Raw genomic sequence first — 23,521 nt, 5'->3', positions numbered from 1 at the left:
TTGGGAATGATATATTCAAATCTTTGAAGGACAAAAACTTTCAGCCAACAATACTCTATCCAGTGAAAATATCCGTCAGATAGGATTGAGAAATAAAAATCTTCCCAGATAAACAAAAGCTAAGGGAGTTCATCACCACAAGGCCCCCCCTGCAAGAAATCCTGAAAAAGGCCCTCATACCTGAAAAAAAAAGAAGAAAGGGGTTAGAAAGTCCTGAGTAAGGGGATAAATAACTAGACAAAATAGAAAAATTGTAGCTATTCATTAGAACAGGTTAGCAAACATCCAAGCATAACATTAAAGATAAAGGGAAGGAAAACACCAAAATTAAATATAATCTTGTCATTTTAACCACAAGCTCACAAAACAAGATGTAATAAGATGTGACAAAAATAACCTAGGAGGGGGCGAGGAAAGGGAGTTAATTGGCTTGGTCTAAGGAAAAAAGAGGTTATCAGAAAATGAACTATCTCATCCACAAGATTTTTCATACAAACTTCATGGTAACCACTAAAGAAATATGTAGAACAGAGACAAAAATAATAAATAAGGAGAAAACTAAGAAAACCTGCATAGAAATCTACCTAACTGAATTGATAGTCCAAAATATATGGGACAAGAAATAAAGGAAATGCAGGAGAATTGGAAAACAAGGGATAAAATGGCAGGATTAAGCCGTCATAATCAATAATCACTCTAAATGTAAATGGATTGAATTCTCCAATAAAAAGACACAGAGTGGTGGGATTATTTAAAAAACAAGACCCAACAACATGCTGACTCCAGGAAACACATCTCAGGTACAATGACAAACACATGCACAGAGTAAAGAGATGGAAGATGATACTTCAAGCTAATGGCAAACTAAAAAAAGCAACGGTCACCATGCTTACATGAGACAAAGTAGACTTCAAGATAAAACAGTAATGATAGGCAAAGAGGGGCAGTATATAATGATAAAAGGGACACTCCACCAAGGAGATATAACACGTATAAATCCATATGCACTCAACACAGGGAGCACCAAAGTAAATAAAGCAACTATTAACAAACCTAAAAGGAGATATTAACAACAACACAATATTAGTAGGGGACCTCAAAACTCCACTCACATCAATGGATAGGTTATCCAGATAGAAAGTCAATAAGGAAACAGTGGAATTAAATGAAAAATTTGACTGGATGAACTTAATAGATATATATGGAGCTCTCCATCCAAAAACAGCAGAATATAAGTTCTTCTCAAGTGCATATGGAACATTCTCAAGGATAAACCACATATGGGCAAACAAGGCAAGCCTCAATAACTTTAAGAAGATTGAAATAATAACAAGCATCTTTTCTGACCATCATACTATGAAACTAGAAATTAACTACAGGGAAAAAAACTGAGAAAGGGACAAAGATGTGGAGACTAAATAACATGTTACTGAACAACCATAAGATCATTGAAGAAAGTGAAGAAGAAATCAAAAAATATCTGGAGAGAAATGAAATGAAAACATACCATGCCAACTCATATGGGATGCAGCAAAAGCAATCCTAAGAGGGAAATTCATCACAATACAGGCTCACCTTAACAAACAAGAAAAATCCCAAATAAGAAATCTCAAACTACACCTAACTGAATTACAAAAAGAAGAACAAACAAAGTCCAAAGTCAGCAGAAGGAGGGCAATAATAAAAAACAGAGCAGAAATAAATGAAATTTAAACAAAAAAGAGTAGAAAGTTGTTTCTTTGAGAAGATAAACAAAATTGAAAAACACCTAGCTGGACTCACAAAGAAAAAGAGAGAGAAATAAATAAATAAAATTAGAAATGAAGGAGGAGAAATTACAAGAGATACCACAGAAATACAAAATATTATAAGAGAATGCAATGAAAAACTACATGCCAACAAATAGGACAGTCTAGAAGAAACGGATAAATCTTAGACTCTTACAATCTCCCAAAGCTGAATCAAGAAGAAATAGACAATTGAATAGACCGATCACAAGTAAAGAGATTGAAACAGTAATCAAAAACCTCCCCAAAAATAAAAGTCCAGGACCACATGGCTTCCCTGGAGAATTCTACCAAACATTCAAAGAAGATTTCTCAAACTTTCCAGAAAATTAGGGAAGATGGAACACTTCCTAACACATTGTATGAGGCCAACTTCACCCTGATACCAAAGCCTGACAAGGACAACACAACTAGGAAAACTATAGGCCAATATCACTGATGACCATAGATGCAAAAATCCTCAACCAAATATCGGCAATCCGAAAACAGCAATACATCAAAAAGATCATACATCATGACCAAGTGGGATTTATACCAGGGACACAGGGATGGTTCAACATCTGCACATCAATCAATGTGACACACCACATCAATAAAAGGCGGAATAAAAACCACATGATCATCTCAATAGATGCAGAGAAAGCATTTGACAAGATCCAACATCAATTCATGATAAAAATTCTTAACAAAATGGGGATAGAAGGAAAGTACCTCAACATAATAAAGGCCATATATGACAAACCCACAGCCAACATCATACTCAATGGGGAAAGACTGAATGCCATCCCTCTGAGAACAGGAATGTGACAAGGGTGCCCACTCTCACTACTCTTATTCAACATTGTACTGAAGGTTTTGACCAGAGCGATTAGGCAAGAAAGAGGAATAAAGGGAACTCAAATAGGAAAAGAAGAAGTAAAACTCTCACTGTTTGCAGATGACAGAATTTTACATATAGAAAACCCTAAAGAATCCATCAGAAAACTGTTAGAAATAATCAACAATGACAGTAAAGTTTCAGGGTACAAAATCAACTTACAAAAATCAGTTCCATTTCTATACTCCAATAATGAACCAACAGAAATAAAACTCAAGAATAGAATCCCATTTACAATTGCAGCAAAAAAGAATAAAATATCTAGGAATGAATTTAACCAAGGACGTTAAAGACCTCTACAATGAAAAGTACAAGACATTACTCAAAGAAACCAATGACGACATAAAGAAATGGAAAGATATTCCATGCACATGGATCAGAAGAATAAACATAGTTAAAATGTCCATACTACCCAAAGCAATCTCCAGATTCAATGTAATCCCAATCAGAACCCCAATGACATTCTTCAAGGAAATAGAACAAAGAATCCTAAAATTCATATGGGGCAACAAAAGACCCTAAATAGCTAAAGCAAGCCTGAGGAAAAAGAACAAAGCTGGAGGCATCACAGTACCTGACTTCAAAATACATCACAAAGCTATAGTAAACAAAACAGCATGGTACTGGTTCAAAAACAGTCATGCAGATCAATGGAACAGACTTGAAAGCCCAGAAATAAAACCGTACAGTTAATCTTTGACAAAGGTGCTAAGAACATACAATGGAGAAAAGAAAGTCTCTTAAATATACGGCATTGGGAAAACTGGGCAGGCACATGCAAAAGAATGAAAGTAGACCATTATCTTTCTCCATACACAAAAATAAACTCAAAATGGATCAAAGACTTGAAGGTAAGACTTGAAACCATAAAACTTCCAGAAGAAAATATAGGTAGCCTGCTCTTTGATATCAATCTCAAAACGATCTTTTCAAATACCATGTCTTCTCGCACAAAAGAAAAAATAAACAAGTTGGACTTCATCAGATGGAAGAACTTCTGCAAGGCCAAGGAAGCCAGGATCAAAACAAAAAGACAACCTACCAATTGGGAGAAAATATTTGCAAATCATATATCCAACAAAAGGTTAACCTCCAAAATATATAAAGAACACACACAACTCAACAACAAAAAAATCAAACAACCCAATCAAAAACTGGGCAGAGACTATGAAAAGACATTTCTCCAAAGAAGATATACTGATGTCCAAAGAGCACATCAAAAGATGTTCAACATCACTAATCATCAGGGAAATACAAGTCAAAACCACAGTAAGATATCACCCTACACCTGTTAAAGCAGCTATGATCACCAAGACAAAACAAATGTTGGAGAGGTTGTGGAGTAAAGGGAACCCTCATACACTGCTTGTGGGAATGCAACCTGGTGCAGCCACTATGGAAAACAATAAGGAGATATCTCAAAAAACTGAAAATAGAATTACCACATGACCTACCTATCCCTCTAATGGGTATTTATCCAAAAAGCTTGAAATTAACAATTCAAAGAGCCTTATGCACCCCTGTGTTCATTGTAGCATTATTCACAATAGCCAAGACATGGAAGCAACCCAAGTGCCCAATAACTGAAGATTGGATAAAGAAGGTGTGGTGTGTGTATATATATATATATATACACACACACACACACACACACACACACACACACACACAATGGAATACTACTCAGCCATAAAAAAGACAGAATCATCCCATTTGCAACAACATGGACGGACCTTGAGGGTATTATGTTAAGTGAAATAAGCCAGACGGAAGGACAAACACCATATGATTTCACTCATATGTGGAAGACAAACTAACACACGGACAGAGAACAGTTCAGCAGTTACCAGGGGGAAGTGGGGTGGGGGGTGGGCACAAAGGGAGAAGGGAAGCACTTACATGGTGAGAGACAAACGTACAATTGAAATTTCACAATATTGTAAGCTATTATGACCTCAGTTAAAAAAAAGTTTACTGGCTCCACTTTACAGCACTTAAATGCCTCATACTTAAACCATTTCTGAGTTTACAACTTGGGAAATTTCAAGCAAGGAAAATCAGCACTAATTAATAGTAGAAACATAAAAAGAGCACAGAATTTATAAGCAGGCCAGATAATGCACATTCTAAAATCAGAACTAAGTGGAAACTTGTTTTACTGGTGTGGGCTGATGTCAGTGAAATGTGTTACAGCTGTGAATTCACTGAAACAGGTGGATTATTTTTTGCATGGACTAATTTTTAGCTTGTTTAAATTTGATCAGTCCATATACAGCTTTTTATTTTTCTAAGTATATGCATTTAGGCTGGGGGAAAAATCAAATAACTAAGTAGTTTATATTTTTAAGCAGGTATTTTAAAACTATAAAAGTTAGCATTTCCTCAATATCAACATTTTTGTCTCAAAAATATTGATTTTTCTTATTCTTGTTATCTTATACCAGATACTGGAATTCAATTTTTAAAAGAAGTAAATAATGATAAAAGAGAGAAAACATGGAATTTCTGATCACTGTAACATTTGATAGTTCCAAGTTCAGAATAAACTAATTTCTGTTCCAATTTCAATGTTCATTGTCTCCAAAGTCTTTCTCCTCTCCCTGTACTCTTTCTTTTTCCTTCTTTTGTTTTCTTATACTTCAAGAGTACAAAGTCAAGAAAATAGGAGCTATAATTCATTTCTTTCTTTCCCTCACCTTCACTTCCAATTCCTCACAACATACCACTTAAATATCTCTCAAGGCTGTCTTTTCTTTTTTTAGTTCTAATGTTCACAAGCCACTGCCTGAACTATTGAAATAACCTATGAATTTGTCTTCCTCTATCTGTTTTTTTCCCGTGAAATTAATGCAAATCATTGCCACTCACTTGATCTTTTCAAATGCAAAAACAATGTTATTCCCAAGATTAAAATGAGTGTTTGTCTTCCCATGATCTGCAGCACAAAATGTGAGTTCTTTATCGTCACATCCATCATCTGGTCCCTGCTTATACATTCAACCTCATCTCAAGATATTCTCTGCTTCAAAATTTACATATCAATAATACCATAAATTTTCCTCCTTTCTTCTCCCAGTCACCATCCCTCACATTTTTCAAAAGGAGCTCAGATACCTCTCCATTAGCAAGATTTTCCTGCCCAGCCCATCTCTCTAAACTTCCCCCATACCCCCTCCTTGTGCCATTACACATTTCCATCCCTGTATATTTTTTGCAGATGGTATCAGTTACAAGTGAGAAGAGCTGTCATCAGATATTGTCAAATTGTATCAACTTTTTAGGCTAAATATTCCCCAATACCTATTAGGCTGCTTGTCATTCATTGCCTCAGGAAAGAAATGTCAGAGCAAGGAAATGCTTATGAGTTCCAAAACTCAGACCTAGGCCCTGATGGGACTCAGTAGACAGAAAAATAACCTCCTAATTCAGAGCAAGCAATATCGTCAATAAAGAGATCGCAGTCTGAAAAAAATAAGAGAAGTTGATACATCCAAACTCAAAGCTGTCAAACCCACTGGGAAAGGTATAGAAGAGTATCCAAGTAACTTTGTGTTATCTGACGGCAAATGGGATCTATGCTCCCCCCGCCAGCCAAGGAGGTTAAGACTCCAAAATAAAAATAAGAAAACATTGAAAAGCCACATTTGTGACATACACGAATCACTTAACAATGTCTAAAGGAGAGAATGGACATCTCAGCAAATGTCAGTGAGGGTTGAAACTGACTAAGGATGAGACAGTCCTCCACCATGGTGGTTTGGAATCTAATCTAAACCTGGGGTAAAGGGGTGAAAACTCTGAACTGATGTCAAGTGGGGACTTAAAATACGAAATAAAAACATAGAAAGCTACAGTTACATTTCTTGTGAACACGGCTTTGTGGGTAGAAATTTATACCTCCTGAAGACCAGGCTCTGGAGTGGGAGAGTAGTGAGCTCTGATTTCAGGTGCTTTTGTAAATATGATGTGAGAGGCTAGGGTTGGCATTGAGAAGGCTCTCTGGCATCCTGCATGCCCTGCACTATAGAACAGACGTTTGCTGATAACTTGTGCTAATTTTGTTCTTGTATGATCTTTATTTTCCATAGTGCCACAAAGAGATTTATCTGATTCATTTTAATTACTGTGAATCTGATAAGTGAAAAATGGCAGGTTATTGCTATTTTGACTATATTTTTAAATTAAAAATGAAATTGAAGCTTTTAAAAATATTGTTTGCCCATTTTCATTTTATCTGATTTTGTAAATTGCCTTCTCATATAATTTGGCCATTGTGTCTATCACATTGTTTTTCCCAATGACATATACAATACGTTATATATTAAAAAATTTTGGTTTCTTATATATGACAAGTCCTTTTCCCCCAAATGGCTTCATTTTTCTTTTTCCTTATTATGAGATTGACATTATGGAGGTTTATTATTTGTTTTGTCATAATGAAGATTAAATTTTCATATGTCAAATTCAGGAATCACTTTATTTTGGATTTCTTGATTTCATAGAATAATCAAAATTGCTGTGTCATTGAAAATATTAGTGTATATATTCTCCTCAGACTTATATGATTTGAATTTTTATAGTATATATGTTGAATGTATTCAGCCGTAAGGAGTTAAGTATAGACCCAGCTTCCATTTCTTTCCCAGTATTTGAGTGCCATGTTATATTTTACTAGCAGACTGTGTTCACTGTTCTCTCTTCTGTGGTAGTCCCTCCTTCCTCACCCTCCATGATTAGTCACTTATCATCAGGTGAACTTTAGAATAATTTTGGGAAGTTTCACTCCCCACTCTGAAAAACAGTTTTGGTATTTTTATTGAGTTTACCTCTCATCTATAGATCCTTTTAGGAATATTCATATATTTAAAATATGGAGTCTCCAGGAGTGAGGTGGTTTCTTCAATTTATCCAAGTCTTCTTTTAAGTCTTCTTTTATTTCAAAAGTTTTATTTACATGTGGGTTTTACATATTTCATATTACACTCATCATGAGGCATACTATTGTTCATATTCTTAATGTAAACATAATATTTACTTCCTTATATTTCCTTACTATCTTTGTGCTCGTAATGCTCTGATTTTGATATGTTATTGATGTAACCAGTTATACAAATTAATTATCTGTCTGTGTTTTTCCATTTTTCAGTGAAGTTTCTTGGAATTTTAAGTGTTCTTTCATATAACTTGCTAATAATTATATTTTTCCTCTGAGTTTCCAGTATTTATATTGCTCATTTCATTCTCTTTTCTGAGTGCATTTGTTGACTAGTATTTTGAGGACAATATTAAGTAACTTTTGGAATAGAAGCAAAACTTAGAATTAGCTTCAGATATAGAGTTGTTTATCTGCTGCCGTAGAGAAGGACACTAAACTGAGATGTCTATTCATCTTTCCCCTAGGTCATCGGTACCACTACCAATTCTTAATTTTCTTACCCCTTTGTCTTTGCTTTCTCTATTCTCTGAAGTGTTTGCTTGTTGTGATATACAGGAACTTTGAGATTTACCAAGCCTCTCCCACTTTCTTCCTTTCCAGAGAAAAACAAACTTGATAAACCCTGAAATTCCCTCACTCAAGTGAAGTTCTATTCACCTGTAGTGGTGGACTGTGGCTTACATTTCTCATTGGTCCCTATTCTGCCAACTTACTGCCATCCCATATCCCCATTCTGAATTCTTCCTTCTACATCTCTGTTGTTAACAGGAGTTCTCAGAAATGTGTCCACTCATTTTCACCCACTATACTGCTTCAGAAGGAATTGGAGAGGAATCATTCAATAATTCATGGAAAACGATGTCTGTGAATGACCATTTTCAGTTTATGGAATGAAATCGTACCTTGTCTTTCATTTGTGTTCTACTGCTCCTAATTATTTTTGTCCAGCCTATTGAATTTTAGAGAAGGAAGTTTTTTGTTCTGTTTTATGCAACTATATTTCCCCAGAGGATGAAGATTTTGTTTAGGAAAGATAGCTAGCCCTAAGAGAAAAACCGTTGACCAGGAAACCTGTCAAAAGGCTATTGCCGTAAGACAATTGCGAGATGATAGAGCCAACGAGGAAGAGTTGCATGAGGGTTCCTAAGAATCAATTTGTGCAAAATAAATGCATTTCTGATTCAGATGCTATATGTTAAATATATGTCATAAATTGTATCAAAACATTATTATTGATTTTACATGGAAACCCTGTGAAGTAGTTAATAGTATTTATAATTTTAAAATGGTGACCCTAATCCTCCAAAAATTTAGATAATTAATTCATAGCTGCATAGCTTCATAAATTATATAGCAGCTTAAGCTCAGTTCTCCAAACAAGGGACAGTGTCTGATTTGAAACTTACTATTGGTACAGCAGTCTCTTCAATTAATAATTGTCTTGGCAGTAATCTTTTTTAAGTACTGAAAATGAAAAACATTTTTATACATAAGATTTTCCTTTGTTCCTATTAGTACTTTATGGGCCTAAAGCAAGGCATGAGATATTCAGTTATTTTGAGACTTATATAGCCAACATATGGTTTCCTAGCAACTGACAATGCCTAAAAGCTTCTTCCCTTTGTTTCAAAAATGTTTACAGTATACAAACATTTTCTCCCATATTTTGGCTTCTTTTACATTTATCTTTTCAAAAAATTTTATTTTATAAATTCAATTATTATTCCATGTCCAAAACCTCTAAGACTTAAGGTCATCAAATCCATATACGGGACTGGCCCGGTGATGTAATGGTTCAGTTCACATTCTCTACTTCAGTGGTCCAGGGTTCGTAGGTTCAGATCCCCGGCACAGACCTAGCACTGCTTGTCAAGCCATGCTGTGGCAGTGTCCCACATAAAATAGAGGAAGATTGGCACAGCTCAGCAACAATCTTCCTCAAGCAAAAAGAGGAAGATTGGCAACAGATGTCAGCTCAAAGCCAATCTTCCTCATTAAAAAAAGAATATATAGCTTCATAGGATGTAATATACAAAACGAATTGAAAATTCACATGTAGAAAAAAACATTATGTGGTTGAGGTTGAAGTGTGTGAGAATTTCTTGTGTAAAGAGTCTTGAAGCAGCGCTAAGAGCTGCTATTAGAACAAGTAACACAGGAAAACTCTAATGATGTTTGCTTTGGTTCGTAAAATGAAATAGAGGTGTAGTAACAGGGACCTTTCAGCAGCCAGGCAGAGGGAAGTAATGAAAAGTGTACACTTGTGCCTTCTAAGAAACAGAGATGAGGACTGGGGAATAACTCAGAAAAACCAGAAATGGACAATAGGAAACTACCAGAACACAAGGGAGCTAGGAGCAGAGATTTGAGAGTCACACAGACGTAGGTTCCAATCAAGGCTCCACCAGTTATTAACTGTGTCTTTTTGCAGACTCATGATCATTTGGGCTTCAGTTTTCTTACCTGTAAAATAGTCTCTAGTTGTTCTTTTAGGCTGCTTAGCATAAATCTTCTAAGCTTGATAAAATTCCTCACCACATGAATCTCAGGGAAGACAGAGCTCTTGTCTCACTGTAGAAACTTAAAAATGCCACGTACTACCCTTTCTACTTTGATACTAATGTCAGGCACCTGCTCCAAACTAAGACCTCGGATAATTATCTCTGGGAGTGGAGGCAGTTACAAGAAAGTCACATTCCTCAGGGAGCAGTGGCAGCATTGTTAGGGCTAAGAGGGCAGCAGTGCCCAGGACATCAGCCATGCAAGTTCCAACAGCTCTTGTGTGGCAGTGGTGGTGGCCATTTTCTCAATGGACCAATTATCTGGTATTATCACAGGAATTAAGGACACATAAGATTTATTCCTGCATATGTATTCTCCACAATTGGATTTCTAACTGTCTGGGGAATTCTATCAGCTCTCCACCATGATTTTAATTCATTTATTTTTTACTTAAGTCAAACAAAGTCTACTTTCAGGTGCTAGCACTAATGATTCAAAATTGTCTTTTATATAGCACCATTGTCAACATTGAACAAGATAATGCAGATTATATAATTAACACAGGAACTGGAAAGCAGTACATGCTCAATAGACATTAATGTTATTACCAATTAATATGGCATTATTCCTTGGTCACTAAGTGCTATTTTCCAGGGGATAAAAATGTTACTTACATATTAGACTATCTCAGTCCCCAGTCTTCCAATGTTTTATAGCACAACAGAAAAGCCAGAGAATAATAAAAAAAAGCGTCAAGGTAAAGAAGCAAGAAAATGAACACTGGAGGCAGATGAAGGTTAATTCAAATCTGCTTTTTCATTTCTTTGAGCAAAGCTTTTAATCTTTCTAAATCTTAGTTTGCCATCTGTTAATTGTGCATAAATAATTCCTAACTTTAAGGTTGTAATGAGGGTGACAAAAATATACTCAGAACATTGATCATGTTGCCAAACTTGGATAATGAGACTAATAAGTGGTAGCTATTGTTGCAGAAATTTTCTGTTATTCTTTTCTTTCATTTAATTCATACAATACACTCACACACCTTGTGTAACAGGTCAGGAGCTACAAGAGTTTCTACTAGATACTAGTCTCTTCAAATAGTTTTCATTCAAATGTTTACATAACTGAAAAGTTTACTATGTCATTAGACGCGGCAGGATATTGCAAAGACTTTTATAATATACTTTAAAATTATGTAAAACTTGGAAATAAAGCAGATGGTTGCAAGCCATTTCCATGTCATATGAGAAATTTATTTGACAGAATATCCCAAGGGTTATTTAGTTACATAGGAGAAGTCATCTGTGTGTGTGTCTTCTCTGTAAACTATTTGAGTAGAGCTCAGATACTGTGAAGTTACATGTTATCTTGCATTTTTCTGTCCAACAAAAAAGGTAACCCCAAAGGTTACCATTTTATTGCCATGTAGGGCACTAACCAATTTAAATCTATTAACTAATTCATTTCCATATGCCTTTGAATGAGTATGTAAGTCTCCCTTCTTGACTTCTCCTTAGAGTGTTTTACTACCTTAATGATACTCTCATCAATTAATGAGCTGAATGAAATCTTTGACGTGTGTTCGTTTTACATTTGTGTGAGAGTCATGGCGTTAAATTTTTGAAAAATATGCTCTGACATATTAACATTATATCTTAGCAAACACTCAATCTTATAATGTCAGGCCATACTAAAAACAGCAGCTATTTGTGTATCGAAGTGTTTCAAAACTTGGCAAATAAACACTGTAGTGATAACATTTGAGGCTAATTCTTACAATAGCCAGACAATTTCTTTAATGATTAGTAAACATGTATTCATTAAGTGGATCCTAAGATGAATCCCTAAATTACTAGCATACTGTGTGATTTGGGTAATTAACTTAACTGTTAAGACTTCAGATATTTTTAAATGAAGAGATTAGACCAAAAACTATCTAATCTCTCTTCTGTCCAAAAATTATATTTTTAAATATAATTACTATTAAGTAGCATTTGGGGTTACTATCTTGAATTTTTGATGGATTTTCAATGAACAAAATGATAAATGAGTTAAAATAAATCAGGAAATACGTAAAGATTATAAAATAAAGACAGAAAAGTTGCAGCCACTCCTAAACTCCTATCTCCTTAGAAAAAGGTTTTTGCTTGAGTAGAAACTCAGGAAAATATGCAAGAAGCTTATTCAATGAAGATGCACATCTTGAATCCTAGGATATGCTATTTCCAATGCCTGGCAGTCATAAACCCTGAACCTTCATAGCTTGATCATCTATCCTGACAAAGACAATTTTGGCAAAATTATAGGAAGAGTTCATTTTGGTTCCTCCTCACTTACCTCGTGTGTTCCCTCTCAAAGAATTCATTTCCTCAAAAGTACCCTAAGCCTTTATTCAATCACTAATTCAACAAACATTTATGTAAAAGAATTGCTATGGCATGGTACCATAAGATAAAAACATAGATCTAGATAAGATGTGGTCTTGCCCTCAAAGAGCTACAGTTTATTGAAGAAACAGAGAGAAGTTACCAGTATAAGTAAAATGTGATGCATTATAATGGAAAGGATAAAAGTAGAGAAAGGGGACCTGGCAAAAATCCAGAATACTCTCTGAAGGAGACAATACTTCAACTGAAATTCGAGAAAGAATTATAATAATAATAAATGAAGTGAAAAGGGAAGAGCATTCTAATCAGAGGATCTAGAATGAATGATGATAGAGAGTGAAACCGAATTATACATTTGGGAAACTGCTAGTATTTCTTTATAGCTGAATCAAAAGTAATTATGGCAGTAACAGAAAATGAGGACCAAGAAATAGGAAAGAAGAGATAATGAGGAGCTTAAAAGATAAACTTGATTACTTTTAAATACATCGGATATAAATGAAGAAGCATGAAGAGTTTTAAATAGGAAAGTGACATGATCTATGTTGCCATTTAAAAAGTTGATTCTAGCAGCACTGTAGAGTCTGACCAAGTTAACATCTTTTTTTGATGTAATCTAAATAATAATAATGACAATAACAATAACATAGGCCCAAATAAGGGCATTGGGAATAGAGAAAACGAGTTGGAGAGAAAATTTGAGAAAAGAGGACTTGAAAAAAAACAAACAGTAAATGATGAAAAAAGGGCATGGATGAGTAAGCAGGATATGCGTCAACATTAATCACCAGATTCTACCTTAGGAAACTAGGTTGATAATGGAGACATTTTCCAAGGTGGGAAATATCGGAAGTTAAGCCAATTTGATGTATAGAACCACAAAGAAGGGTTAAAAAAATTAGTTTTAAAATTGGTTTATGGTGCTATGAGACACCTAAGCAGAGATTTCAATTGAGCCGTTCTATAGAGAGGTAAAGAATGAGAGATTGAGACTGCAAATATATATTTGGGATATTCGAATATATTCAGGATTTAAATGAGGTTGTCTTGAAAGAACATATAGTAGGGGATAAACATAAGGCTAAAGATGCAAGCTTAGACATTAAGAATATTTGCAAGTGAAGCAGAGGATTTGGACTCATGAACAAGTTTGAAATGATCCCAAGGAGTTAGAAGGAAAACCAAAAGAGGGCTTTTATATGAACCAAAATTAAGTATTTGAAGAAAGAGGAAATAGTCAAAAGTATTATCATCTACCGAGAGATTTAAACCCAAAAAGACCTTCGACTTTGATAATGTGGAAGTGAATGTTGATTTTACAAAGAGCAGTTTGGTAGAACCTGGAAATAGAAGCCAGGTCCAGGAAGGGATGGTCAATGAGGAAGTAGAGAAATCCTGGATGACTGCTTTGAGAAGATTCCACGGAAGGATAAGGAAGAAATTGTAGAATAGCTCGAGGGGATTGTGATTTAGATGGCAGACGCCAGAGGATGTTGATGTGTTAAGAGTGAATGGATGAGTAGGAGAGTTTGAGTTGGCAATACAGGAGAGAGTGAGTGCAGTTCTGGAAGGCAACTGCAGATGGAACCCACATCCGAGGAAGATGACTTTTCAGGAGGAGCAGGTCTTCGACAGGCGAGAGGAAACATGCAAGTTATATTTTCAGATGATAGGAGTAGAACTTGGAAAGTCCTTAAGCACCCTAAATGCCTTTATATCACTAAGCAATAAATACTATTTATGGGTTTGTGATATGGATCTAGTGACTGAATGTGACTTTCCTAGGAAGGTTTTAAATTTTATAAGAAAGATAATTGTGAAACACCATGCACTTAGAAGGAGAGGAGATTTGGAGAGTAAGGTAAAAATATTTATCATGTGTTTTATATGTGCTATCTCATTTAATACCCATACTAATCTTCTATTTATTCCAGTTTAAGAGAAAAACAAGCCTCAGAAATCTGTAGTATTTTGTCTGAAGTCATAAAATTAGTGAACATTCTTGTTCAATTTTTACTGTCTCTGTTTCTTTTTCTGACTTCAGAGCCTATTCTTCCACTACTAAGTATACCAATTATCTCTTAAATTCCTCAAATCACACTAGGAAGTCAAGCATTGTCTCCATTTGCAAATGGCGCCAGTCATGGATCTTTTATGGGAAATCTTGAATTATTGGATTACTCCAGCTTGGATTATTCCAAAGTAATATTGTCCTTTAGGTCCAAGGAAAGAGATCCAGGGTCTTAGGAAGTAACAGAAAAGTTCAATTAAATGCCAATATTTCTAATGTGACAATTTACTTTGAGAAAAAAAGATATTACTTTCCTTTTCCAATTGGTGAATATTGCATGAAAACCAAAAATAACAATCAATATATCACCTATCAATCCAAACTTGCACCATTGTCTACACAAGTTTACTAACTTCTGAAATCCAGGGTCATTCAAATACCTTTATTCTTGACCTGAAATATCCTAATACCGTGTTTTATTCTGTGAAAACTTTTTCACTTTTGAGAAGTATCTGATTGTTTATATAAATACCGATCAAAAATGGACTTTTAAAGAATCTTTAAACATATCATATTTTTGAAAAGTAGAGGAATGTAAGAGCAAGGCCTTGTTACCCTTCCCCTGCCATGCGGGGAAAAAATAACTGGCAGATCATCACAATAAAAATAGAAACAGCAATAATTCCTGTTTTCTTTTAAATCATATCAACCATAAAAAAAATGAAGCATCAGCTTATATAATTTCACAAAGTAATTTACCATGTTCTTAACCAGTAGTCTTGGGAAAGATTTCCTAAAACAGATCTGAGGCTCTGTGCAAGCAATCTGAACAGGTAATATAAAATAAGAAATAATTCATTTGTTTTTGTGTCTGTTCATACAGTGGTAGAATCATATAATAGTCCCCCGTTTATTATACTCCTTCAATGAATACCATTCTAGATTACTCTCAAACTCTACGCAATATATTTTTAGAGCTCTTCCCATGCCAGGACATGTATGTCTGAGAAACCCATTTCAATTCCCCTAGATTCTTTCCACAGCAGCTATCAAACACTGTTGTAGATTCAAAAACATACTGTTCTGTTCTGTTTCTCTTGTTCTTCCAGGATGCTGAAAGGAGTTTCTGAGCATCTCTGACTTTAATGAATGACTGTGAAAAAAATAAATAGGTATACATAAGTATGGATTTTTAAATGTCTTAATGAAGTTGTAGAAACATTGCCTATTGTTCTGTTTCTTATCATTTTCGTTCAACACTCTGGCACTATTAGGACAGTCACTCTTGGATTTGTCTTCAAATGTTGATCATCTGCTGATTGTCAGAGCAGGAGGCTGTATAAAACCTATAGCCCAAGGCAACACGACTCAGACCATGGCATTCCTGGAAGATTTGAAGTCGGAGCAGCTCATTAGTGGACTCAGGGTGGTGTGCTTCAGGCACCCCGGGCCTAGTAACACAGGCCTTGGGATTGTCCAAGCAGTACAAGTTGCAAAAAGGAATCTACTTTTTCTACTTGACTTACTTGCTTTGTCATCCATATGTTCTTAAAGTGACATCAGAGGCTTCACCCTAAACTTCATTAGCCCACCCTGATCTTTCCTTTCTTTGACATTTCCTCCTAAGGAATGTGCTTTTGAATTCTTTGTTTTTTTTTTCTTCTTATATTGCCTGTTTCGCTCCAGTATTTATTTTATTTTCCCTGTATGTGGTAAGGTCATAATAGGAAAAGATGTCACTTGTATTTTATACTCTGAGCATTGCTCATTTTTACTTCCTTTCTTTATATTTCATCCTCACATTTTTTACTTCCACTCATCACTTTACTAACCAGTTGTCTTTAATCACGTTTTTTTTCAAAGCCTCTTATTCTTTTGAGAGGAAACTTAGTTCATCTTTTAATTACTGATGGATACATGACAAGCAATAGGACATCTTGGAGTACATGAGGAAGCTATTTGACTTAAAACTAATTTGGCTTGAACTTCTTTTTCCAGAAAAGCCTGATGTAGCCTGTCAAGCATGCATTGTACATCTGTTTTAAACATCTACAATGTCCCAAAAGTCAAGAATGACGTCTTTAAAGATAGGGATGTAGCTTTCTCCCATATCTGCATTTCTTTAAGGATAAGCATCTCTTCCCAGGAACTAAGGATTAATTACCCACCTGCGTTCACTCTGTGACCACTGACCTGCTGTGCCAGCAAAGCCATCTCATGACTGTTGTAAAAGGGATATTCCTGTCATAGGTGATGTATGCTCCTTGTTCCAAGATGGTATATAACTACTCTGTGCACCCCACTTCTTTGGAGTGCTTCCTTCTTTCATGAAGGTGCTCTCCTGGGCTATGTTGTCCTTAGGTCTGGCTCATAATAAACTCACCTCAATTTTGATTTATAGATTCATTATGGATTATTTGTGTTGACATTACAAATCTTCCTGAAAAAATACCCACAATCTCACTCGTTCCATAAATTAGCATTTTAAGAGCTCATTTTGCTTGACTAGTAGCTTTAGAGTGGCATCTGAGGGCCATTAGAAGGCTGCTAGGGTACAATTATAAAATGTAACATAAATGAGTAAGCTTTCCAGTAGAGATGGATTCTGAACTCATATCAGTAATTTTCCAACAGACTATTATTTTATATTTTCGTAATCTGCAAATAAGATTAAACTCAATTAGCACTCTTGAAAAGAAAATATTTTTAAATATATAAAGGCCATTTGCTGGGTGTCAGCACCAAAACGTAAAAAGATAAAACAGTATGTCTGACCCAATGCTTCCATTCTGTCATCCTGGCTCCAGGGTAGAATAGTTTGATGAACCTGGTTTCTCTTCTTAGAGTGTATATAAACTCATAGGTCCAATGTTTTCACGACTCCTGTATCATAGCCAAATAAGCAAGGTTATGGGTCAGAAGTTCAAGGTAACTGACTTACTGACATGGCTGCTACTTCAGATTTGAGGCAGCAACTGGCTTATTTCTTCTGAAACCTCAGGCAAGGCGTTTGGATTCTAACTATTCTTAGATTAATTATCTTTTCTTTCTTAGGAAAGAAAGAAACTTTAATGAAGCATAACATTATTTTGGTTATTGACCAGATAGTACTTTAGAGGAAACATTTTCATATTTCTGTTTGCTTTTCTGGAACTTGGGTTAAGGGATAAGCCTTGAAATTTAAAGAATGATTGAATACCACAGACAATGGGAGAGATTTAGAGTCTATTTGTTTGCATTTCAAATGGGGAATTAAATTTGATCTGCAGAATTTTACATTCACATATCAAAGGACTGTAAAGGACCAGGGAGCAAAGGTTTCTCTCCCTCCTTCAGGAAGGAAAGAGGGCAGCAGGTAGCCTATAAGAATGAGCAGATTCATAATTTCAGGGTTCCTCTTCTGCAGTACAGATCCCTGTACTTACTGCTTTAAGCAACAATTTAAGTCTTGTATCCAAAAAACCTTATGTTTACTTTCAGGATAGTATAAATAAATACAGATGTTAAAAACTCATCAGACCTGTAAAAAGTTATCTTTTAATTTATGATTCATCTTGAGCCAAATATATTCAGTATCAGTTGATTTTAATAAAAGCAAATATGGTAAAAATACTCAGGTTAGGAAAATTCACATGTAAAGATCAACATCCTCTTTATGTTTTTAAACTATGCCTCAATGTTAAAAATCATAAAGAGAAGTTTAAGAATTTCATCTTTCATTTTCCAATTCTATAGAAAAATAAAGAAAATCTTTGCCTAAAATCATTACTAGAGTTCACAGATTAAAAATGTATTACCTTACACCTATTAGAATAGCCAAAATCTGAAACACTGACAGCACCAAATGCTGACAAGGATGTGGAACAACAGGAACTCTCACTCATTGCTGACGGGAACGCAAACTGGCACAGCCACTTTGGAAGATAGCTTGACTGTTTCTTACAAAACTAAACATACTCCTACCATTCAACCCAGCAACTGCACTTCTTGGTATTTACCCAAAGGAATTGAAAACTTTTGAGATGTTCTACAGAGGACAGTTTCCAAAATTCATAACCATAAAGACTGAAAGTTATATGATCAAATCCAGAGATAGCCTTTCTCTGTTTCTGCAGCTATGTTTTGAAATTATCCCTCGCCACAAAAAGGGAAATATCACAGTATCACATCTGATGGTTAAATGTAGAGTGGAGCATGTAGGACAATAGAGTTCTACACTCACACGTTGCTTGTAGAGTTTTCTAGCCATAAGAGAAATGGCAATGGGATATGGGGACATAAAATTAAATAGCTGTGCTTCAGATTAAAATCCTAAACTGTGATACCCTTTCAGAATGGAAATTTTAGTCACAGAAGTAATTTGCTTATAACCTAACTTGGAGTTATACTACCTATAATCTATGGACAATTAGTTTTCCTTCTTTTAGGTTTTTGATTACGAAGTCTATAAATATATTTGTAAAATAATTTTGTAAAATTTCTCGTAAAAAAATTTGGAAAAGTTTTGTCAATACTGGAAAATGTACCATTAGTTAATAATTTATTAGAATTTATAATGAATTTTTATGACCCAAATACTAATGTAACCTTGAGACACAATAACGGAGAAAATATTAGCAAATATCTGTCTGAGCAGGAAAGCTTTCAAATTCAAGTAAAAACTCCAAATGTCAGTGGCTTTAAAAAATGCTTATTTTTTTATACATATAGTGAAGTCTGATGTTAGCAGTTGTTGTTGTCCAGTGCTCAACAATGTCACTGAGACCCAGTTCTGGGAGCTTTTTATATTTTTGCCTATGTTTTCCATTCATAATCATGTTAGTTGCGTCATGGTCACAAGAAAGCTGCTGCAGAATAGTATCAGTTCTGAGTTCAAGGCAAAAAAGAGCATAGGAAGTGGACGTATCAGTCACATTTGTCTCTTTTATCAGGCAAGCAAAAGCCATCCTAGAAACTCCTCATCATGCTTACCCTAAAATGTCATTGGACAGGTTGCAGACAATCTGGCAAAGAACAACAGGATAGTAATGACTGATTTAGGCAAGTTGTGATCTATAGTCAGGGGCTGGATTCTATTATAAGAGAGATAGAAAATGAATATTGGGTGGGCACTTGAAAGTGTATTCCATACTATGCCACCCAATCCTATTCACCAAATCCATTGCACCATCACATTGCAGTGGCTAGTCCTTTCTCAGACCAGAGGAAAGAGAGATACCACCCATCTGGAGGTGATTTCCAGGCAGCCTGGACTCTCTCATTCCCTCATTTTCCTGTTTGTTACTTCACATTTGTATAGTAATTATAAGGCTACACTTCCAACAATTTTTGTATTGAAGACAGAAGTTGATGCTTTGTTATAGGGGGAAAAATGTAAGCAGTAGAAGTAGCAGTACCTGGGAAAATCATGATGGGAATTTTATATTTGAAGTACTCTGTCTAGTGAAGGAAATGTTATAAACCACTTCAAAGTCTCTCGGAATAAATTGTACAATTTATAGCAAGACAATCAGTAGTATCAGGAGATGTATTTTCAGATCAGTATGTACTAAATGGCAATAAAATATCAAGAAGTTAGTTAGAGTCTGTGCATATCAGCCAAGCCTCAGGTTTAATGCCTTAGAAGACGATGCTAATAGTGAAAGGTAGCAACTGAGAAAAACTGAGGTGACTCCTCCCACTCTGCTTTCAGTAAAACAGTAGTTATGGATAGATCTCTGATTAATTAATGGATTCAAAGACTAATAGGCCTGTGAGAATATAATTTTTTTAAAAAAACAAGAACATAGATGATTCAACTTTTAGAAGAAATAAACACATTTGAAAAATAAAAAATTTGTTAAAGAATAAATTTGTATTACCACAAAATTCAAACAATTTAACCTTTTTGAAATAAAAAATGAAAGATGATATGGTAAGTAAACACTGTGAATGAAAGTAAATATGCAAAAAGAAAAACACGAAACTGGATTCAGAACAGGAATGTGATATGGCAATTAAATCATCATAGCAGAATTCAAATTAGCATTCAAATTTTTTAAGTGTTGCACATATTTAAATTTGAGCGAATTTGAACTTAAAAACTACAGACTGACCAACAAAATTATAGACTAAGAAAAATAAGAATATGATTACTATAAATAGCATTTAACAAATACAGCCAAACCTGCACTCAGAGAGAAATTGACATCCACAACAGTTCATGTAAAAAGGAACAATGATAAGAACTTGACCAATGTTCAATTTAAAAAAATGAAAAGTAACTATATAAAGCTAAAGCAAGGAAATAGAAGGAAGGAAATACAGCCGTGAGGAGCTGGGAGGTTAGGAAATGGAATTAGAATTTAGTATAACAAGAAAAGGGCAATACTTCCATGAATCCAGTAAAAACATCCTACTGAAAAATACAAAGTAGACTTGAATCAGAAATTCTTAAATAATGCTTACTATGTACCAGACAACAACCTATGTAAATATTACATTCTTTAATTTTGACTTCACCCCAAGGAGGTAGATACTTTTATTATTCTGCCTTTTATAGGTGAAAAAAACATGAGCAGGGAAGCTAAGTAACTTTCTCCAGATCACAAACACAGGAAGTAGCTAAACCAGAATTTGAATCTTGCATCTATCTCTCGGCTCCTGGCTCCAAGCTCTTAACATTATACTATGTAAACCATAATTCTGAAATGCATCAATAAATATAATTTCAAGCAAGTACTCAAGGTATGTTTTTGGACTTAGAAACTTAATTGTAAATTATATTTTGCAAATACTCAAGAATGTTTTGATTTGGAAGAATAATAGAGATTAATTTTACCATCAGTTATTATGAAATACATGATTAGTAATATTCTATTATTAGACTATGTGAATCATTGTAACACAGTACAAAGTAACAAAGTTAACCTTACTAGAATGAAATAAATGCAATGAAGGGATCGCAATCAGTGGTAAGAGGATTATTTAGCAAATGGACAAAGGTTTATTAGAAAATTTTCCCATGTATACAATGAATTACAGATTTAATGATTAATATTTTTAATGAAAGAACTATAAAATATATACATAGATATTTACCTGATCTTGACTTGGATGAGTATTTTCTAGACATGAAAATGAGAAATGGATACATTGATCATTTTAAATATAAAAGATGATGAGTCAATATGGCAGAAATCACAAAAATAATGAAAAAGTAATCTGAAAAATGAAATACAAGTTTAAAATAGATACAGAAACAAAATATTCTACCAAATCAGTTAAATAAAATAATAAAAACCATAATTTTAAAACATAAAAGGTAATTCTAACAGTTGCTCCCTGAAAAAGAAACACAGATGACTACTGAATATGTAGTAAAATAATAAAACTTATTATTAAAGAAACACAAAATAAAGTACTATTCACATGTTGAAACTGACAGAGAATTAGCCATTGATGATTAAGTAGTTAGGAACTACAGTGTTTTTCCATTTCGCAACTATGATTATAGCTTTTAGCTGTTTAACTCACCCGTTGTTAACTGGCTGCTTAGGCAATATGCTATCTGGCTCCCACTAGGCTCCTACAGATGACATCTTCCTGGAGCCTGGGTCACCACGGTAATGGGTGTGTGAGATGTTTTTCAGGAATTAGAACTCCTTGTCCACTTCAGGCCGGTTGAGACCACCAACTCATCAACTGGGCCCACACAGATGTCTGATAGGTGACCTTTTGATGTCAAGAGGCTAAAAACTCCACCCTCAGATCATGCTAATGCCGCCATTTTGTGAACATGGGTCCTATGAAGAGGCATGAGGTCTGACTATGCTTGCACAGATCATCAATTACCTCACCTCTCCTCACCTCCAATGAGCTATTTCCACATTTCAGACCACCTTGCCCCTCTATCCCATAAATATCCCTGAGTGCTTATTTTCAGGGAAGCGAATTTGAGGCTCATGCTCTCGCTTCCTCGCATGGCTGCCTTGTGATTAAACTCTCTGCTGCAACCTCATCGTCTTGGTGTTTCGCTTTCTGTGCAGTGGGTAAAAACAAACCAGGTTTGGTTACAATGTTATCAAATTGTCAAAGTTTTAAAAACTTTTGAAAATAGTTCCATGAACCAGGCATGCTTATGCACTGTTTGTGGTAATATATATCAATTGGTGCAAACTTTATGGAATATAATTTGACAGAAAAAAATTAACGTACTAAAACTTTCACAAGCACTTTTGAAGAATTCTGTGCTAAGAATGCTTGCTTTTGTTAAAAATTTGTTGTATCGTGTAATAGTGGTGGCATGATTTCTAAGCTTTTATTTCTGTGTCAGGTAGTTTCCTACTATCTGTCTTCTATCTATCTACCTGTCTATCTATCCATTCAGACACATGCACACACATAAACACAAGATTTGAGATTAAACGTACGTAGAAAGAAAAGTGATAAAGAAAAACTGTAACCATGCAAAAGCTTACTTCAAAAGGAAAAACAGTGAAAGAGATTCTGCCTCTAGAAAGCACAAGTGCATAGTGTATAATTTACTGTACATTTCCTTCCAATTCTACATAATAGCTTGCATTGTTCAGGCACCAGTATTAGCTATACCACTTTGATTACTTTTTTAATGGCAGAGAATTACAGTGCTACAAAGTGCACTATTTTTTACATCACATTTAATAAGCAATTCATTTTAGGGTTTTTGAAGCAGAGGAAATGAAGTCTTGTATCTCTTGCAGATGGGTATTCCCAATGGCTTCTATATTTAATGGAAAATGAAGCCTGAATACCTTGCCTACTCAATTGATTTTGACAAGTACTATATATCACTGGGCCATGCTTTCAGATGCTCACCAGAGAATCTTCCTGTAATCTGAATGCTTGAAGAAGTTGGGAAGAATATAATGGAACCAAACTATGAAATGGTACTATAAGAAGTATCAAACTGGCAAGCCCTTCCCTAAGTCCGAACTTCTTTTACATTGTATTTACAGTAAGCTCACATCCTCTGGTAGAAATGGGCATGGTAAGTCTGCT

General features: G+C 34.9%; 1 protein-coding gene across 20 annotated transcripts in view; it reads right to left on the bottom strand.

Moving 5' to 3' along the window:
• Window positions 1-23,521, bottom strand: part of DEFB135 (defensin beta 135) — a 317,402-nt gene that overhangs the window by 168,516 nt on the left and 125,365 nt on the right. For 9 of the 20 annotated variants that reach the window (XM_070261332.1, XM_070261326.1, XM_070261327.1 and 6 more), the window contains 2 exons: window positions 21,584-21,609; window positions 15,583-15,656 (listed from right to left, as the gene is read on the bottom strand). The exons of 3 other annotated variants lie outside the window; for them this stretch is intronic. Coding sequence is in view for 3 of the 17 variants with exons in the window: in XM_070261344.1 (XP_070117445.1) it covers window positions 21,584-21,609 (26 nt within the window). In the remaining 14 variants the exon portion in view is untranslated. Of the gene's footprint in view, window positions 1-15,582; window positions 15,657-17,278; window positions 20,021-21,583; window positions 21,707-23,521 lie in introns of those variants that run through there. 8 more of the 20 variants (XM_070261335.1, XM_070261334.1, XM_070261344.1 and 5 more) reach the window with 3 other exon arrangements.

This window comes from Equus caballus, chromosome 2, assembly GCF_041296265.1.
Source record: "Equus caballus isolate H_3958 breed thoroughbred chromosome 2, TB-T2T, whole genome shotgun sequence".
NCBI classification, from domain to species: Eukaryota; Metazoa; Chordata; class Mammalia; order Perissodactyla; family Equidae; genus Equus; species Equus caballus.
Note: the sequence above shows the minus strand (reverse complement) of the source record. Positions and strands in the feature narration are given on the sequence as shown.